At 35.3% G+C, this 21,487-nt stretch overlaps 1 protein-coding gene across 2 annotated transcripts; it reads left to right on the top strand.

Annotated features, from left to right (window-relative positions):
- Window positions 1-186: 186 nt before the first annotated feature.
- LOC125674740 (PAX3- and PAX7-binding protein 1-like) lies at window positions 187-19,370 on the top strand. 2 transcript variants are annotated; one of them, XM_056160627.1, is made up of 19 exons: window positions 187-463; window positions 2,657-2,838; window positions 3,046-3,148; window positions 3,229-3,358; window positions 3,458-3,573; window positions 5,903-5,982; window positions 6,375-6,553; window positions 10,050-10,239; window positions 11,759-11,876; window positions 12,314-12,389; window positions 12,497-12,609; window positions 13,074-13,273; window positions 13,931-14,078; window positions 14,265-14,383; window positions 14,879-14,955; window positions 15,466-15,532; window positions 15,639-15,785; window positions 17,692-17,846; window positions 18,591-19,370. In XM_056160627.1, exons 1-19 carry the CDS (start codon window positions 226-228, stop codon window positions 18,664-18,666), a joined length of 2,514 nt encoding a protein of 837 aa, XP_056016602.1. In that variant the 5' UTR covers window positions 187-225; the 3' UTR covers window positions 18,667-19,370. The 2 variants fall into 2 exon arrangements, with proteins under 2 accessions (XP_056016602.1, XP_056016601.1); XM_056160626.1 differs by having other exon boundaries at window positions 6,372-6,553.
- Window positions 19,371-21,487: the final 2,117 nt, after the last annotated feature.

Here is a 21,487-nt window from a genome sequence, read left to right as displayed (position 1 = left end):
GTTATTCTCTCCAGACATGCAAATCATCTGTTATTTCGTTTTTATAACTTTACATGATAATGTGAAACCCGTTTTGCTCTTCTTAGTAAAGAAAAGAATTTTCTTTTTTCTAAAATAATTCTTAAAAAGGTTACATTTATTAAATGTCTTTCCAGGGGGTCGGCAACTTTTATCCGATTTCTATTATTCGTTCGATTTACATCGACTTCGTTTGAGAGGAAAAACATGTCGACCTCATTCAGAAAACCTCGAAGAAATTTTCGCAAGAAAATAACTGTTGACAGTGAATCGGAGGATGAAAAGCAGGAGGTGATCGATGTTGACAATGATCAGAATGATAACAAACCTCAAATTTTCAGCGATGAAAAGAAGCAGAAGAAAAAGAAAAAAGACAAAGAATCACAGGAAATGGGAATGCATCGTACTAGCAGCGTTCTCAGCTTCAACGAAGATCAAGAAGAAGGTACAGTCACACTAAAAAAAGAGTTATGTGGACTCGGCTCACCAAAATAATTGTTAACCATGTAACGTGTCAGTTGCTTCTGGTGATTTATTTTTTCTTTAAATTTATTTTGTGAATTACCACAGAAGTTTGAAATTTTATCAATAAAGTCAATAAAATTCACTTGATTGACCAAGCCATGAGCTATGCGTTAGCATAGCGAACAGGAATGAAACGCCGTTTTGGAGAAATCTCGAGTTTCGCTTTGAACCGCCGCGCAATGAATATAACTCGTAAGTATTTATCACTAACAACATTTGCCTACTTAAATTTGCCTCCTAACCCCTCTCTAATGCTGTCAGTATCCACTTTATTCTAGGGCTGGGACGATTCAGGGTTAGCTCGATTCGGTTCGGTTTCGATTCAGAACAGCACGGTTCGGTTATTTTCGATTCGGTTCATGTTAGGTCCAATTTATCTAATGACACCACAAAAATTAACAATTTTAATGAGTAGCATATTTGATTTGATTTAATTCAAGTTATATAACTATATGTTGTCATTTGTAAACATCATATCTATTCATAATGGCATTTTATAACTGATAGAAAAAAGAAAACACTGACAGTCTATCAAAATTTGTTATATTAATGTGCTGCATAAGTTTTGGATTATTAAACAAATCTATAGTGAATCTAAAATGTATATGATATTGTTTTCATTGATATGCAAAAATTCAACAATTCTATCAATTGAGAGTCTTTGAAAATATCTCCTTTATTGATTTACTTCTCTCATGTTAACTGTCAAATCTGTGTCATTACCTACGATGTTGATTTCAATCCACCACTGACAGAAATGCTATATGTCATGTAAAGATAAACTGCAATGATCTTACGGACCATATTCTGTTGGTATCTGAGTGGTGAAAATGCTAACTCTTAACACAGTAGTGATTTAAATCTGCGTTGCATAAAAAACCACATGTTTTCAACATCACTCGGACGCCATATTTGTTGTTTTGGTGTAAGTAAAATCTAAACCAAACCGAAATCCGGAATTTGTAATCGGTGCATCGAATCGAATGGTATGAATCGCGGTGCACCGAAATTTTCGGTGCACCGCACAGCCCTACTTTATTCGGTTCCGTGTAAACATTGACTTTACCGAGGACCCATTGTAATACATCACATTCACTCCGGGCCTGACATTTTAGTATTCCTTATAATTTAATGTTAAAAAAAATAAAATAAAATGCTATTAATCCTTCCACATATTTTTTGAATCAAATGAAATAAATCACAACATATAAAGTCCTCAGTCATATCAATATATTATATTTTGAGGCCAGAAACTATGTTCAGAGTTTAAAAACAAAGGGCGATAATTGTGTAGAAAGTTGCATGTGCGGGAAATCATTGGATTACAAAAATGTCAGGCCCGGAGTGAATGTGACGTATTACAATGAGTCCTCGGTAAAGTCAATGTTTACACGGAACCGAATAAAGTGGATACTGACAGCATTAGAGAGGGGTTAGGAGGCAAATTTAAGTAGGCAAATGTTGTTAGTGATAAATACTTACGAGTTATATTCATTGCGCGGCGGTTCAAAGCGAAACTCGAGATTTCTCCAAAATGGCGTTTCATTCCTGTTCGCTATGCTAACGCATAGCTCATGGCTTGGTCAATCAAGTGAATTTTATTGACTTTATTGATAAAATTTCAAACTGCTGTGGAATTACATTGATTTATAAGTTGTGCATTCTGAATGAAGATGAGTGCTATTGGCAATATGTGTCACATATCATTGTTCTGTATTTCACTACATAATGTATCTCTAGGGAGGGGGTAATCTTCATATCAATTTATATATTGAAAATTCAAAATACCAGTAGAATTGCGGAGTATCGATACTTTTAGTTTGTACTGCTCTATTCTAAGATAATGTGAACAACCATTTCTTTTAAACTGTCTAGTCCATTTTATCTAGTATGCATTGTCACCTACTAGATTGCCATTGTTTATAACTGTAGAAAAAAAAACATTTAGCAAATGGTCGTATGGAACCACTTTTCAGGTGTATAAAATTTCCCAATTTTATGTAAATGTAGCTAATGTTCCCAACTTCTAAGGACTCCGTCCCATTGCCAAAAGTGTTAGAAAAATCACTCTTTTTTTCTTTTTTTTACTAACTTTCATGTCATTTTATTATAGGTGAGGTCTTTAAGGTGAAGAAGTCAAGTCATAGCAAACGAATAGCTAGACAACTAAAGATGCAATCTAAATTAGCCCGAGAGGAGGAGGAAAAGCATCAGAAAAAAGAGGAAACGCCCCCTCGCAAGGCATCCCCAGTTCGCCGAGAGGAACCACGTGAAGAAAGGGATGAAGAAATCAGGGTAAAACATTTTTATTGATTATTCAGCCATGAGTAAATGTAAGATGAATCTTGTATCACTGAAACTGTATTGGATCAACTTAGCTGTCATGAATTGAAGTGTCAAATTTCACACGTGAGAGTTCATAGGCCAAAAGCGTTTAATGTGTAGATTCATGAGCTCCATCCAATCAGTATTTTAAGGATAAAGTATCTGTTTTATTGACAGAGATTACGAGCTGAGTTTCAGTCCCTGAATGGTGAGGATGCTGAGGAAAATGAGAGTGAGGAGGAGACTGAGGGTGGCATTCCACTGAAGAAGATGATGAAAAGTAAGACTTGCGTAACAATAAATACATTTTATATGGAGTGTAGTGGAAAACATTTGAAATTACGTGAGATTGTTTTACAGAGGGAGAGATCCCAGATGCTACCATGATCCACATGATCAGAAAAAAACGACAGCAAGCAAGAGATATTGGGGACTTCATACCACTGGATGACACAGATCGGGTGGAAAACAGTAAATCTCGGCTGGTCAGGTTAGTGTAAAGCAAAGCTAGCACTCCTTTTCTTGGAAGAATCTTACATATATCATAAGTTACATTTTCAAAGTAATGAGTGTTTTTATCTGTAATCAGGGATGATGACAATGATAAATCTGATGATGAAGATGATGAGAGGATAGACTTCTCGGTGAACACACAGGCGAGAGAACGTATCAAAATTCAGAATGACTTCTTGGCAGCAGAGCATGGTAATTATTTATGTTTTGAAATGTTAATGTTGAATAATAGATGATCCTATCTTACAAATGTTGCTTTTGACCTAAATGTTTTTGACCCAGATTCAAGGTCTTATTGATAAGATGAAGGTTACTTCGCAGTAACGATCATGTCTGAGTCTTGTCAGAGCCTTAACTTTATAACAAAGCTACACTAAATGCTCAAACTTGACACTATGACTTGATATTAAGGATGTCTTAGTCAGTAAAAAAAATTGTGCATACTGATAATTTATCAATTTGAAGTGAGAGTTACATTCTTTGAAATACACCCATGCTTTAGTACACCCACGCTTTAATACACCCAAGACTTAATACATCCACAATTTAATACACCCACGCTTTTGATCCTCTAATGTACTCATTGTCCTTACTCTGAATTCACTCAACTAAAGAAAATTACATGTATCTCAGTTCCCTTCCATCATTATATTACTCGTATCCAACGTACGCAACTGTCTATCTGCAGACACAGTGGAATTGTTTTTTTGTTGTTTAGGTTTTTTTTTTTGGAAATGAAAACTATGACTGTATAAAGTGTATCAAAAGCAGAGTTAACAGTTATGTTCTCCATAATTGTGTATATGTGAGGGTTTTTAGAATGGCATAATTTAGCATTTAATTTGAAATAAATAGTGTCATGCATGTTGTCTTAATTAATGGTCGTAATGGATGTTTACATTGGGGTTTACCTAACACGACCTCCACAGGTAACTGAGCATTATTCTGTGGGAATTTACACCTAGGTGATCCTGATCATGCTGTTACACGTATATTCACTCAGGGTGTCTAACGTGTTTATCCCATACAATGCCTTTACATGACAAATTTATTTCATTTTAAAACATAACGTTAAAGTCAAATTCAATATGCCTTGACGTAGTTTGTATTATGCGTATGACTATCTGATTGTTGGTAAAGGTCACATAAATACGTGAGTAAGTTATACTGAACAATATACGTATAGACATTGCACAAAGGAACATCACCGTAACAGTGGTTTAAAAAGTTTAAATAATTGAAGATTCTTCGACTAAAGCTATCAAAAAATTTTGTTCAGTTTGATATCCCTACTTGATATTGTGTCGTTGATTCAACCCGAAGTTATTTGGACAAAGTCACAAGGCAAAAATTAAAAAATAATTTGTGTCAAGGCAATAACTTTGTAAGAAAGCAACACAAGATGCTATTTCACATATTTGGTACAAGAATGGTGTATATGTATGTTCTTGGCTATCCATAATCCAGAGCCAAGGTCTGTTGCAAAAGTTAATGGGTTACTGAGAGTTTGAAATTTTGTGCCTGTTTTTGCAACATAGACACATGGGTTTATTCATGAAATGACAGTTGCTCATGACAGGGATGTTTGTCCTATTTTTATGTCCCCATAATCGGAGATTCAGGGACATACAATTTTTGGTCTGTCTGCAAAAACGGTCATACTTTTGAATGGATGGTGATAAGGGCTTCATATTTCACATGTGTATTCCTTGTGACAAGACCTTTCTTAAAGGAGCAAAATTGTTGTCCTTGTGACTTTGACCTTGGAGTTTGACCTACTTTGAAAAAACTTTAACCTTAGTCATAACTTTTGAATGGTTAGTGCTAGGGCTTTCATATTTCACCTGTGTATTCCTTGTGACAAGATCTTTCTCTGACTATCAGAATTACTTTGCTGCCAAAGGGGCCATCAGTGTTTCACAAACACATTTTGTTTGCCCAAGGTCACGTTATCTGGTCACGGTCACTGGGAAGAAGTACTAAATATTAAATAGTCAAAACTATGTCTTTAGAACAGATACATGTAGGCCTTAGACGATCATAGTTTACACAAAAGGTGCTTGTGGGTTAGTTTTGGCATGTGTGTGTTATAATCTTAGACCAAGGTCATATGGACAAGGTTAAGGCCACCAAAAAAAAGGCTAAAAAAATTCTTGACCATATTTTTGTACCTAAAACACTTTACACATAATTGACATAAGAGTTGCTTTTCACTTTTTTGTCCTGATCTTCGGTCAAGGTCCATGTACATTGTAACCATCAAGGTTATGGTCAAGGGAAATTTTATGAATGTTGTACATACAAACCTGTAGTAGTTTAAATATTACAGGTTGAATGAGTAGAGATATTAGTCCCATAGGGTCACATGTTATTAACATAGATTCAGTTATTTTGAAGAAATCACAGTGAAAGTATTTTAAAGAAGTTGCAATTGCAGAAATTCTGATATATATATATATATTTTTAATTGGATAACAATTTCCTTGAATTATATCCATTGATGTTGATTTAAATTTAACAGGATCAGACAACGAAGACAGCGACCAGGAGAGAGAATGGGAGGAACAGCAGATTAAGAAAGGTGTCAGCCTAGGTTCAGAGGTAAGGGTGCAATATCAAATTTAAGAGATTAGTGATTGCTTCTTTAAAATTAAGGGTAAATTTTTTATTAATGAAATTCACAAAATATGTTTTCCAAAATATTAATTCTTGGATCTTTTAGCAGCAGAGTAATGATTGGCAGAATTCTGACTTAATGGTTTAAATCAATAGTGTGTTGACCCAATTTTACAAATACTTCCAAATACATACACTGTAGTAGCTTAGAGGATATAAAAAAGTAGCTGAAGTGTTTCATAATGAAGACATCAGATTACTGACAAATAAGTTGATGCTTTCATGGTAATGTATCTTTACGTGACTCTGGCTAAAATTGTGGACTCATGGCAATGCAGCTGTACATATCTCTGACCAAAAATTGTTGACTTCAGCAGCAGACAGATGGAGTAGCTTCAACAGGACCTTCACATAATGACCACTACAATGACCACTACAATGGATACCAAGAGGTGGTCATGGAAAAGAAAACCTTTACACCATTCCAGAGTCTGACTCAGTCTGGAGACTGCAAAGTTATAAGTATGGAGATTATCAGAAGGCGGCTCCAAGACAGGTTTGTTGTGACTATAACTACTGGACTTTGGCCTTGATTTTCCATTTTATAGTACAGAGGGTCCTAGAGTTGACAACATCAGAATCAGCCACAGGCAGTTCTAACCAGGATAATGTGCTCTATGTGGTCATCGGTTTGTGATCAAAGAAATTCAAACTGCAGATAATGTTCCAGATAAAATCTTGTATATGTACTCTTTTAGCAAGATTCATATATCATTGGTTTTGATGGTGAAGCAAGAGCACTAATTAATTATTGCATTAATTAGCAGTGATTGGGAAGGCCCCGCGCCATAGTCCCACTCAGGTGAAAATTGGCGCATTAAATTACCTAATCCATGCGCCAAAGTGCGCATTCATTATCGATTGTAACTTACGTTTTCTTTTCTCTAGAATGAATTGAGTACGACTTACTTATTTTTTGTACTTTCATTTTTAATTCCTATGTATTCTGATACATCGAATCTCATTGGTTGCAGCAATACAAATCAAAATAGATAACCAATAAACTATTTCCTCTTACATCACGTCTTCTCATGCTTAAGCTTCGGAAGTTCAAGGACAGATATAGAATCGACAGAAAGTGAAGAAAAAACAACAAATAATTAAAAAAAACAATGAGAAACCATCTTCAAATACCAATGCCGAGAAAAGCAATGATACCATTGAGAAAGGGACATTGAAACAAAGTAGAAACATTTTCAAGAGCGGTGGAAAAGATCGTGGTCATGGTTCAGAGTTTCAATAAAAACAATAATGTTCCACTGCACATTTGCTATTTATTGAAAATGGTCATTCAAAATATGTTGATGGCCCATTAAATCTGAAAATGGTCCATTGAAAACTTGAACCATGGGGCCATACTCCCATAGGCCATTTTGGCCTTCCCAATCACTGAATTAGTATCATACATAGAATTGCTAAATTTTGATTTAGCCAAATTTAAGCTGCTGTTCATCCAATAATTATTGTCCGATTTCAGTAAGACTTGGTAGTAATCTAAACCAAGACATTGAAACATACATTTTCTATTGGTTTAGTGTCAATGTTGGTGTTTTTGCATATGGTTTAAATAATTAGAATTTGAGAGGGGGGTGATACTTTTTCGGACTTTTTAGCTTACCGGAACTGAAACCTCAAATGAGCTTTTCTGATCACCTGTATGTCTGTCTGTCAGCACTTTCAATGACATGCAATAACTTGAGTTTCCATGGGAAGATTTTCATGAATGCTATTCATAATACAGTAAAACTCGAATATAGCGAACACGGATATAGTGAAATTAGGGCTATAGCGAAGTCAAATAGATTTCCCTGGCAAATTCTTTATATATTCTATAATATAAAAATCTGCGTCTATAACGAACACGGATATAGCGAATTTACGGATATAACGAAGTAAATTCCTATTCCCCTTGAATTAAAAATGAACGTAAAAATCACCTTTTATAACGAATTTATTTTTTTCATTTTAAACTCTTGGTGATTTTTTAAAACAATCATTTTCCATTGACATAAAGGATTCACACTTATTACAAAATTTCTGTTTGTAATTTTTCAAAAAAGGTTGTTAATGCAAAACAATACTTACACATACGTTTAGGAAATATATTGTCGGTATTGTTATAACCCCCCCCCCCCCCCCGCAACAAGTTGGGGGGGGTATACTGGAATCGGGTTGTTCGCCTGTCCGTCCGTCTGTAGATGCAATGGTTTCCGGGCTCTAAAGCATTATCCTTTCCACCTACCATCACCATATCATACATATGGACTACCCATGGGATGAAGATGTTCCCTATCGATTTTGGGGTCAAAAGGTCAAAGGTCACGCACACTGGAGATCGAAGTAGCAATATGGTTTCTGGGCTCTAAAGCGTTATCCTTTCCACCTACAGTCACCATATCATACATATGGACTACCCATGGAATGAAGATGTTCCCTATCAATTTTAAGGTCAAAGGTCACATGCACTGGACTTCGAAATAGCAATATGGTTTCCGGGCTCTAAAGCGTTATCCTTTCCACCTACAGTCACCATATCATACATATGGACTACCCATGGGATGAAGATGTTCCCTATCAATTTTGGGGTCAAAAGTTCAAAGGTCACGCGCACTGGACATCGAAGTAGCAATATGGTTTCCGGGCTCTAAAGCATTATCCTTTCCACCTACAGTCACCATATCATACATATGGACTACCCATGGGATGAAGATGTTCCCTATCGATTTTGGGGTCAAAAGGTCACGCGCACTGGACATCGAAGTAGTAATATGGTTTCCGGGCTCTAAAGCGTTATCCTTTCCACCTACAGTCACCATATCATACATATGGACTACCCATGGGATGAAGATGTTCCCTATCGATTTTGGGGTCAAAAGGTCAAGCACACTGGACATCGAAGTAGCAATATGGTTTCCGGGATCTAAAGCGTTATCCTTTCCACCTACAGTCACCATATCATGCATATGGACTACCCATGGGATGAAGATGTTCCCTATCGATTTTGGGGTCAAAAGGTCTAAGGTCACGCACACTGGACATCGAAGTAGCAATATGGTTCGGTTTGTCATGCCATTTGTTTTTTACACTCAGAAAAGAGGTAGTTTATACCTATTACCAACACCCTTTGGGAGATTGGGGTAAACGGGGGGGTATGTACCTCTTGTTTACTATTCTCGTTAATTGAATTTGAAGTTTGATTATATTTATTTTATCGTACACTCCTTTATTTGTATACATCAACAAGTAAATGACAATTGCAATAGACTGTACATGTATTGCGCAAAATTGTGTTGACATTTCTCTCTCGACATGTTTTTGCATGACTTAATAATCCATCAAGATAAATTAGCATATATAAATCAATGTGTATACATCTTGTATAAAAATATTTCTTCTCGAAAATATATAGGCTTCATTTCTCTTAAAGACAATACAAACGCAAGTATATCGATTGCTGCTTTCTTATAGAACTGATATACATATAGAACAAATCAGTTTTGTAATGAATTCATTATATTTGAATTATGAATTCGCTTTAAACGTATAGCGAATTACGCTTATAGCGAATTTTTATAGAGGGTCCCGAGAAATTCGCTATATCCGAGTTTTACTGTAATTGGTTTTCAGATTTATTGGCACTGTCTATACAGAGTTATGGGACTTGAAATTCTTTATTATTGATAAGAGCACATGATAACTGAGATTACTTCAAATGATTTTCATAGAATATAACCCAGATTCCTATAGTAATCACTCTGTCTGTCCGTCCGTCAACACTGTCAATGGCACGCAATAACTTAAGTTTCCTTTGCAATACTTTCATAAATTTTATGCACAATACTTGGATAAGGCAGAGAAAGACTCATTTCAATTTTCAGATTTATTGCAGGGCCCTTTCTGACATGTCAGTTTGTGGTAATTGCTAGTTTATCTGAATTATTACCGTGTGGTAAATGTTGCTTGTGTTTAATAGAAATGCCTCTCTTTTTCAGGTTAAATTCTATGGACGAAGTTCACCGTAGCCATACTCAAGAGAGAGACTCATTAGTCAGTGATATTAGTGACACTGAGAAAAGCATTGAAACCTGTCAGGAGAAAGTAGCAGGCTTGGAAGGGCGTTACCGCTTCTTCCAAGAAATGAGGGGGTATGTGAGAGACTTGGTTGATTGTCTCAGTGAGAAGGTGGGTGTTTCCATTGTTTGGGAGGAAATTTTGTGTGATACTCATGGGGTGGGAACATGAAACATACTTATAGATTACTTAGATAGTACTATATACCTTTGATTAACTTTGTGGAGGGGAGGGGGAGATAAAATCCTTTCCTGTTTATTTAATCAAGGAAGAAATATTGCATTGTGATTTGGAGTAAAACTCTTGCTGGAAAGATAGTGACCATTTTCGGAATCATTTACAAATAAATGTTTTGTAGATAAATTGCTGTCTCTAACCATCGTCTAAAATTTTAGGGGCTCTTCGTGAGTTTATAATAGTAAAATGAAAACCAAGTGGGAAGAATAGTGCTTATTTAAACAAAAGCTGTGAAGAAACACTGTACATACTGTACATATACTATATATCATGATATACATGTATTTTGTATCCAAACATATGGAACACCAAAAACTAATTTTTAGCTGAAAATGTTATTTTTATTTTTTTAAAAATTGAAATTTACACAGAGCAGACAGAGTAGGGGCCATGCGGGGTTGGGAAATGTATTTGTGTGTCACCTAATGGCTCAGGCAAACAATTTGAAAATATTTTTATATCAATCAAAGGAAAAATGTTTATACTACATTCTTATTTTTATTAGCAAATGATTTCAGGACACATGTACTGTACATTTGATGCTCTATTTAATGTAAACTGATCAGAAGCTTTGTTTGATTTTGTAGCATACATGTAAACTTGAGATATACATGTATTGTATGTGATATTGATGTTGAAACTGTGAATATATTTCTCTACTGCTCAAAGCATTTAGACTCTGACAGTACCTTGTTTTAGTCAGTGTATTGAACAGTGAAATATGCACAGTTTGATGTTAAATGATTCTTAAATTTCAAAAGTTTACAGTTTTTCGGAAGTACATGTATAATATGTTTCTTATATTTGATTTTGAACATAAAACATGAATTTCACTACACTTTGAAAGAGTTTTTCAAATCAGCACAGTGTCAAGGATCACAACCCCCTTGGCATGCGGAAGACCGTTTTCCTGATTTTTGAAAGAGTAGGGAAACTCAAACACAACCAAACATACATGTATTTCAGTTAATTAACCAACTTTACACAAAATGGCTGAAATATAGCCAAAACGGCGTAAAACCGCAATCAATCAAATCAGCTTGAATAGATTTCATTATGAAAGATATTATGTGTAATAAGTGCATGTGTCAAAAGGCAGAAAATATGCAGTTTTTGATAAAAATTTCTAAACATTTCTAAACATTTATTTCAATTTGAACAAAAGACTGGCAGATTTGAAATTGGATCTGCAGGTCACTAACCCAACACTTTATCCACTGAGCTACGATGAAAGACAAACAAATCAATTTTAGGAAACATTTAAATCGCCATCATGTAACGTGTTGTCATATAAAGTATAAGTCTTGATGTAATGAGCTACCTTAAATGTAGATGAGAATGAGAGACCCTATGCTCTTCAGATGCTAACTTGCTATCCCACATTTGTCCACAGGTACCAGAAATCAATAACCTGGAGCAGAGAATGCTTAACCTGTGGAAGAACCAGGCGCGGAAATTTCTGTCTCGTCGACAGCAGGACGTCCGCGACCAGTGTCAGGAGTACATGACAAGTCGGTATCTTTGAACCGAATTGAAGAAATACACATATACATTTGTATTTCTTATTCATTGGCAGTGATAAGTAATGTGGAATTTTAAAGTAGCATATGGCTTTCAATTTTGAAATTTCTTCATTCTTTCCCCACATACAGTATTTAATCAATTACACAAACGCTCTATCAAAAGTTGTTTATTGATATGATATAAAACCAAGGTATTGTGTATTAAATGTACCACATTTCTCAAAATTAAAGTAGTTTGATTTTGTCCTTTTCTTAAACGTTTTCATTAGAAATAGGAAAAGGTAGGTACAATGCCCTTTAGTTTTTGGTATATGTATTGAAAGATGAGAAAGAAACACCCTACCCTCTTGAGTGAGTGTATTTACAAGCATTAGTACTGATATAGGGTTAGAGTGTGATGTTTCAGAACTTTTGGGTCCTTTCAGGTAATGTCAGTGTGAATAGGGAGTCTCCTGAATTTCAAGAGAGACAGAGGAGGGCCGCAGAAAGGGAAGCTCGAAGGTAATCCTAAACACCGGGTCAAATAAAGTTAAAGATCCCAAAATACGTCGGAAATGCCAAAGAGCAAGTGAAATGGAAGTGTAAATTGGTTCATTTTCTGTTTGCAGGTCTCGACGAAGGCGAGCAAGGGAGATGAAAGACATAGTGGGACACCATGACGGGTTGTCATCCGACGACGAAGAAAATCATTCAGAAATAGCAAAATATAACCTGGAAAAAGGTGGCACATTTACCCACAATTCCCTGTGCTGGCCGATGACATTTAATGTTCTCTATGTAGATATGATTTAGCCCATTATCTGATTAACTATGTGAGATGAGCACCTTTTTGAGTGATACCCATATACTGGGGATATCTTTGAATGATAATCCTGTTGTACACTGTGACAGTACCCCACAACGATGAAATGACAGCGGGTGCTCCACCCACTAGAAGTGCATTCTGTACTTGTCACTTTAGTGCTTCAGAATTTGAACATCTGCGTGACAAGATTAGAGTATGATAATCCATGTGATATAGCTATTTCTATACTTCTGATTATGTGAATATGATATTGTATCATACTAAAAATGTCAATTTTTCAATTTCAATTTTGTATGCCTGTGAAGTATTGAATATTACATCTACTTGTGAATGATTCTGTAGAGTGTTTAGTATAATCCAACACCCTTGTATTTCTGTAGAATCGGTTTTGGGAGCCCAGGAACAGGTGTTTGAGGACGTCGTGGAGGATTTCAGCGAAGTGGAGAGTGTCCGAGAAAAGTTTGAGGACTGGAAACAGACGTACAGAGAGACGTACCAGGACGCCTACATCGGGCTGTGTCTCCCGAAACTTCTTAATCCATACATACGGCTCAGTCTCATAAACTGGAACCCACTAGAGGTCAGGTTACAATGAAACTTATCAATTCTCAGTCTCGTAAACTGGAAATACTAGAGGTCAGGTTATAATGGAACTTATCAATTCTCAGTCTCGTAAACTGGAAATACTAGAGATCAGGTTATAATGGAACTTATCAATTCTCAGTCTCGTAAACTGGAAATACTAGAGGTCAGGTTATAATGGAACTTATCAATTCTCAGTCTCGTAAACTGGAAATACTAGAGATCAGGTTATAATGGAACTTATCAATTCTCAGTCTCAAAAACTGGAAATACTAGAGATCAGGTTATAATGGAACTTATCAATTCTCAGTCTCAAAAACTGGAAATACTAGAGGTCAGGTTATAATGGAACTTATCAATTCTCAGTCTCGTAAACTGGAAATACTAGAGGTCAGGTTATAATGGAACTTATCAATTCACAGTCTCGTAAACTGGAAATACTAGAGATCAGGTTATAATGGAACTTATCAATTCTCAGTCTCGTAAACTGGAAATACTAGAGGTCAGGTTATAATGGAACTTATCAATTCTCAGTCTCGTAAACTGGAAATACTAGAGGTCAGGTTATAATGGAGCTTATCAATTTGTTGTACAAAGGATTCAGTATAAGAAAATTGTCAAAGAGACTATATGAGTGTTGTGTTTTGTGTTACAGGCTAACTGTGCAGACTTTGAGGACATGAAATGGTTTGATACCTTAGTATTTTATGGATTCAGACTTCAGGACACAGTGTTTAAAGGCGATGATGATATTGGACTACTTCCATCCATTGTGGAAAAAGTTCTATTACCTAAATTAACTGGTATGGGGGATGCATGAGATTGATATTACACAAGATTTTGCGTATCAAAAAAGATTTTTAAAATATCGATTCTAATAGAGACTACTTTTCCCCCATTCAGAGTTGTAGAGAAATATTCTTCAACGTCAGATTTGGATAGCATATTATTGTAATTTCAATAAAGTGGGAATTGTATATTGATTTTAGTCACAGCGGAATCGATCTGGGACCCATTGTCGACAACGCAAACCTCCAGGTTGGTGAACGTCATCTCCAAACTTAGTCGAGACTATCCCTGTATCCAAGCTAACAACAAAGCCACACAGGTATCAATTCAAGGGGGGAGGGGTTGTTGTTGGTGGTGTCTCGAGAGGTATTAAATCAGTATTGAAATAAATTTGACCGTGTTAAGTTTTTTGTAGTTTGAAAAAAAATTGTTATGTTTTATGGGTCTTGTGTGAATGTTTCCAGTAATTATTAGTGAAAGTTAACTTTACAATTTGAAATTGTGTAACAATTTAAAAATTAAGACCCCATATCATTTTAACTATTCAAGATAGAGACCATTTGGCAAATTGAAAGGTTAAATCACAGCTATGTGACTGATAAAAGTCAAGGTCATTCACTTAGATCAAGGTCAAATTTTCCACAATGGAACATGCATGCCGCCTTGCTTTGTTCGTAATGTTTCACAATCACGTCTTGATATTTCATAATTTTAACGTGTTCATAACTGTGAATTACAGTATGTTGCTGTTAACTGTGCTCAAAGAAAAATTATTTTATGTAGTGTTCAAATTTTTTTTTGATTTTTGTTTCAGTATTTGTTAAATGCCATTGTGAAAAGAATAAGAACAACATTAGAAGATGATGTGTTTATGCCTCTGTATCCAAAAGCGTAAGTTACAAGAACAGCAATTATAGTATCTTTGTGTTGTAAGTGTAAGTTACAAGAACAACAATTACAGTATCTTTGTGTTATAAGCATAAGTTACAAGAACAACAATTACAGTATCTTTGTGTTGTAAATGAAGATGTAATTCAACAAAATAAATTCATTACAAATTTTATGTTTTAAAAATCTTCAAACCGCATGGACTGCACTCCACTCTACAGTACAGGCACCAGTAATGTGCAGGAAATGCTGGTTGTTTTATTCAAGTGCTGCAAATTAAGTCATAAGAATAGACTTGTTCTAGAATGTTATTGTAATCTATATTTTTGTCCTGAGAAGATCTCCATAATTATTTAGTGATTTGTTTTAAAGCTACACCTACATGTGCACCTGCTATTTTCAATCTGTCACAGTATAACAGGTCCGATTTTTTTTCAAGGTTTTGTAAAGTGTTTAGAATTTTATAGATTTATATATATATACATGTATATACACCTGGTATATTCTTTACAGGGTGATAGATAACAGATCTACCAATGCTTCAGTGTTTTTTCACAGACAACTGTGGGTCTGCATAAAGGTAACAGACAATTCAATTTGTTCAATTTACTGTACATGTACATGTATATGTGTTCTTGAATAAGACTTGTCATCTGGTACATTTTAACAACTGTTTTGATTTGTAGTTGCTAGGGAACATCCTGAGTTGGCATGGTATTCTGTCCAATCAGATGCTGCGTAGTTTATCATTGGATGGACTGCTCAACAGATATATCATTCTGGGACTCTGTAATTCAGGTGTGAACAAAGAGACCATCCAGAAGTGTCAATCTGTAAGTGAAATCCTACAAAAATATGAAACAGGGGGGAAGAATAGATAACATAACAGCCAGAAGTGTCAATCTGTCAGTGAATTCCCAGGGATGGAAATTGAGGGGAAATACTCGCTAAATGCGAGTTAAAAATTGAAATTGCGTTTGAAAAATCACAATTGATCGCATCTTTTTGCGAGTGAAAAAAAAAACCCGATCTTTTTTCCAGATTTCCTTGGTTTATTGGCTGTACTTTGAAGTTTACAACATTTTTGTCTTGTGCATAGAAACGCTTTACAGAACAAATATACAAGTATTGAAAAAGTAAATGTGGATCAAATAAATAACTACGGCCAAGGTCATTTCAGTCAGTGATGTAGAAGATGGCCTACTTCATGCACACTTTGGGCGTCTCAAAGACGTCTGATTTAAATAGTAAGCATGTTGATCTCGTCCATGTTTACATGAAACAACACACGAAAGTGTTAGTGTCACGCTTCATGCAGTGTCCTTCTGTAGTGTATAGTCAAACACTTAAGAGTTTGCGGGGTTTTTTTTCAACTAGAATTTTTTAGATGAAATTTCCAAAAGTTTTGAACATATAGTTTGAATTGCCGCAAACAGTTTTCAAACCACATGATGTTGTAAATAGGTGGTAGATCTCTGGACACCGAGTTCGCCGCACATATGTACTCTGACCCTCATCATGCACCAATGATAATGTATGGTGTCTGATAATTCATTAAATTTTAAATGAAAGAATTCTCAATATTATTTTTATTATTGCACTTTAAAGAAGATTTTAAAAGATTTTCCCTATATTTTGATATAGATACATGTTTGTTTTCTTAAATTCCTGTAAAACAGCAATCGATTGAAAAATGCTAGTAAAAGCTCAATTTTGCTAGTTGGAAAATAATCCACTAGCTAAAATTTCTAGTAGTGAAAAAAGTTAATTTCGATCCCTGATTCCTACAAAAATACAACAGCATGAAACAGGGGGGAAGAATAGATAACATAACAGCCAGAAGTGTCAATCTGTCAGTGAATTCCTACAAAATACAACAGTATGAAACAGGGGGAAGAATAGATAACATTAATTAACAGCCAGAAGTCTCAATCTGTCCGTGAATTCCTACAAAAATACTACTGCATGAAACGGGGGGGGGGGAGAATAGATAACATAACAGCCAGAAGTGTCAATCTGTAAGTAAGATTCTATGTCTATGTAATTGAATATTATTGGGCATTTTAGATTTTGGTATGACTGTCTGCAAAAACTTTAACGGTGACCATCTTTTGAATGGATGTTGATAAAGCTTTTATATTTCACATGTATGTGTTGTCCTTGTGACAAGACCTCTCTTTAGTTAGCAAAGTTTTGACCCCATGATCTTGTAGTTTGTTCTACTTTTGTAAAACTTTAACCTTAGCCATAACTTTTCAACGGTTAGTGCTAGGGTTTTCATATTTCGCATGTGTATTCATTGTGACAAGGCTTTCCTTTGTTTACCAACATTTTTTACCTCTTGCCCTTGGGGGTTGATTTACTTTTGAAAAACTTTAACCTATGCCATTGTCAACTTTGCTGCTATATGAGGGCACAAACACTTTTTGATGTATGAAATAAAAACACAGCCTGAAAATTAAGGGTTTTATTTTCCAACTTGACCTTGAGACCATGAGGGTTATTCTTCAACAATGAAGTGCGTGTCATTATCTACATGCATGTTTTACTTCAGTGATGTTTATAGCCTGTACAAAGTACAATTGAGTCATTGCACATAAACCTCTTAATGCAGCAGTGGTTTTTTGAAGTCAAAGGGTTTATTTAAAATCAAAGGACAACAGGATAATATGTAAATAAATCATTCGCTCAAAGATCATGCTTATCATTTCAATGTTCACCTTGTCATGTATATTTCAGATCATCTCCACATTCCCCAAAGAATGGTTCACCGATTTGGACGAGGACAAGACAATGCCTCAGCTGGAGAATGTGAGCAGGTTCCTGGTGTCGGCAGCCAAGACTGTGTACCAGGAGGGACAGAGTAAAAACGACTATGACAAGAGAGACTCCAGGTACTGGGCACAGGACAAACTAGTGTGTTACTGACGTGCAATTATTTTGTAGCACATTCAAAATAAAGCACAGCTGAAATTCATTTGTCACTATCGTGTAATTCCAAGATCAATGTTGAACTGTGTTGATGATTATACATCCAAAATTCGATCACGTACAATCACTCCAAAATCCCTAAAATATGAACACCAGAAATGCATGTACGAGTTCATATTCAGTGTTTAGGACTTTTAATGTATAGTGCTTTTGTTGGTGGGAGGGGTGTAAATTTGGTGAATTTAGTAGACAATATGTCAACAATTTATGTGATTTTGAATTTAACAATTCAGTCGATATCTGTTTTAATGAAAGTGAAAGGATTCAAACTTGGTAATTTTTAATCTTTCGCAATTTTTAATATAATTTGCTAAAGTAGACTAAAGTTAGCACCTACATCCCCCAATAAATGCTACACTGTAGATAGTTTGATTGAATTGATTAAATTTTTTTAAAATATTGATTTGTAACTACCCATTGAAGAGATTTAAAATTTGGTGCAGTGGGAGCTGATGTATTATTTGGTATTCTCATGATTTTTGCTCTATGAGTGTGGATAGATAGAAATTTTCATATTTTAGCGCAACTATAGATAAGCGCTCTTCCTTCACCGCTACAATTTGAATCCCGCTGAAATAAGTCCCTGCTCAGTATTAGATGACTTTTTCATTGTACATGCATTAAGTCCCTGTCTGGTTTTTTTGTAGGGAGTTCATCAAACAGATCAGTAAAATGTTGGTCAACATCCACGCAATGGAGTATGCTGTCAATCTCCCTATGTGAGCTAGAACACTTAGTACCCAGTCATGGCTGTACAGTTGTAACTGATAATTTAGAACCAGTTTTCTGTCTGAGTGAAAAATGTGCAACAGAATGGATCCCATTGGTTGTTGATTTAAATCCTGCCAGTGAAGAACTTTAACCGTGGTTTTGATCCAGTTGTGTTTGCCAGTGAATAACCTTTGGTTGTTGGTTTAGATCTAAAAGCTGACTGTGATTGATTGACTTTGGTTGATTGTGGATGAATGGCTGTTGGGTAAGATCTTGACTCTGACTGCGAATTAATGACAGAAGCTGTTGGTTTAGATCCAGGTTCTGACGACAGGGGGAATAACTTTGGCTGTTGGTTCCAGATGCTGACTGCAGGTGAATATTTAGGTCCGGGTCTTAGATGACAGAAGAGGATTGTAACAATGACACTGTTGTACAAACCCTCCAGGCTCCATGTCAATAAGGAGAAACCATGATATTTTATAATCAGAAATATCAAAGTTATTATGGACGAAAATTAACTTAAATTTGATACATGTGACCGGTTTCCTGTTTTCACATATCCTCTTTTGATATTGGATCCATTGAATATATCAAAGTGCTAGACATCAAATGTTTAGTGAGAATGAGACCTTGGTAGATATACGATTTATTGTTGTGTTGTTAACTTGTAAATCAGTTCTACAATAAAATGTGAAACATGATGTAAAAAGAAATTAATGAATTGGATTTTTTTATTGAAGAAAGTGAATTAATTAACAGCTAAAATATTATTGCAGAGCTTATAAATCTGCAGCCCAACACTGATATCAAATTATCTTTGTGCAATACACCACATATATTGATGCTGAAATCGCCCTTGGAAAAGGTTCAGGAGGTATGACCTTTATAATAAATCGCACGCAAATCATAAGCAATCGTAACAGCAGAGGAAACTCGGAACTCAAAATTCCCCCTATGTACCATATACATATATGATTGTTCAGTCTCCCGACCCATGGAAATTTGACAATCTTGCTCACCTTTTCGTTGTATGCCAGTAGGATGCTAAACAAGCGAGGTCATGTTAGCTTAATGGTCGGGGCCATATTTCATGTGATTAAAAATATATCTCTGATTTGCCTAGATGTGGCAAGAAATTATCATTAAGACTCAGTTTTAGTGAGTAGTAGATGCTGTCAATGCGTCATCATTTGTATGTGAACAGCTGTATAAAATATGTACTTGATCCTAGTGATCGAGTAGGTGTAAGAGTTACGATATATCTACTTCTTGAATATGTTATTAAGATTTCAAAACTCCAGGTATATGTAATTGTATATCGTTTGAATTAGAAAAAGCTTAATCAGTTGGGCATAAGGAGGTATGATACACTAGAGAAATTTGATGTGGAGGATAATTACAGGACTATTTTGAAATTTAGTAAAAAAAAAAAAAAAATGCAGTAAGAAAGCAGTATGAAGAGAGAAAATTAAAACCCCTGCTGGACTCGAATCCGCGACATGCTAACCCACTGAGCTACTCGGCTAGGCGATGGGTTTTTTTTTTTTAATGAATAGACAAATATGGCTGATATTTATACTTTTATCCATGTTTTAAACGGAAGTCAGTCATTATGACGATGCAGAGTACCTCCTTAAGAGGTAGGAGAACTACGCTGACCTCTCACGTCTAAACAAAACGTAGTCCCTGTATCAGTAGTTTTAGGATGTAGTAACTTTGAAGCTGTATTTCCTATGAGAATATGTTATAGAATTTCCATTTCATAACAAAGATATCGATCTAAATACAATATTATTACATTAACAACAACAACCAACCCCCCATGGGCATATCGGTCTGTGGACCCAGTGTTTTCGCTCAATATCTGAGATCCTCTTGCTTGACAAACATCAAAATTGAAACATTGGTACATGTACATATGTAGCATCAGAAGATTAGATGACCTTTATTTATTTTGAAGTTACAAGGTCAAACTACTCGGGCCATGAGAAAATATTTTCCACTCAATATCTTGAGAATCCTCTGCTTGGTGTAGACATCAAACATGGTACTCCCTTTAGCAGTAGATCGCCCTTATTGGTTTAACGTAAGAGCTAAACTACAGGTACTCCGGGCATAATGAAATATTGTGTTTTCTGGAGAATTTAGTACACTATTCTTCCATATTTCTCTAATTAAGATTTGTAATTAGGTTTCACAACTTGCATATTTATTTACTCCATATATGAAAACAATTATTAATATAATTTAAAACTACTATATAAACATTAAAACTATAGTGTTTGAGCAAAGGAAAATTTTCTATCATGTGCTTAGAAATTTTTTTAAATATCTTGTTTCACATAATTTTGTTATTACAATTTTATTGTACGACATTCACAAAGCCAATTTGTTCTACTGAAGGCGTTCAGCAATGAATATTGATTAAACCATACCTAACCAGATAAATATACAAATGTTTTATAATGCAGTACTAAACACTTTTAAGAACGGATAATTTCATGCAAAAGTTCACAGTGACGTCAGCATAGTGTGTAATGTAGTCTAGTTATGAGGAGAGTAGCATTAGTACCCATTCAATTCGTGAAATTAGAATTCACCTTTTTGATTTGTATTTCCAATTATGCTACATGTATGTTAATGAATGGAAGGCTGATTACAGTAGATAACCCCCCGCGCATCCACCTACACACACGCACTGTGTTTGTCAAAATCTTCTATACTTCCCTACAGTCAAATTAATACTAATGCATGATTAGAATGAATTGTGGTTTGGCTGTATGTTCGAGTTCATCATCAGCTTTTAAGCACAACCGCCCAAGATGCGATG

This window comes from Ostrea edulis, chromosome 3 (assembly GCF_947568905.1).
Source record: "Ostrea edulis chromosome 3, xbOstEdul1.1, whole genome shotgun sequence".
NCBI classification, from domain to species: Eukaryota; Metazoa; Mollusca; class Bivalvia; order Ostreida; family Ostreidae; genus Ostrea; species Ostrea edulis.
Note: the sequence above shows the minus strand (reverse complement) of the source record. Positions and strands in the feature narration are given on the sequence as shown.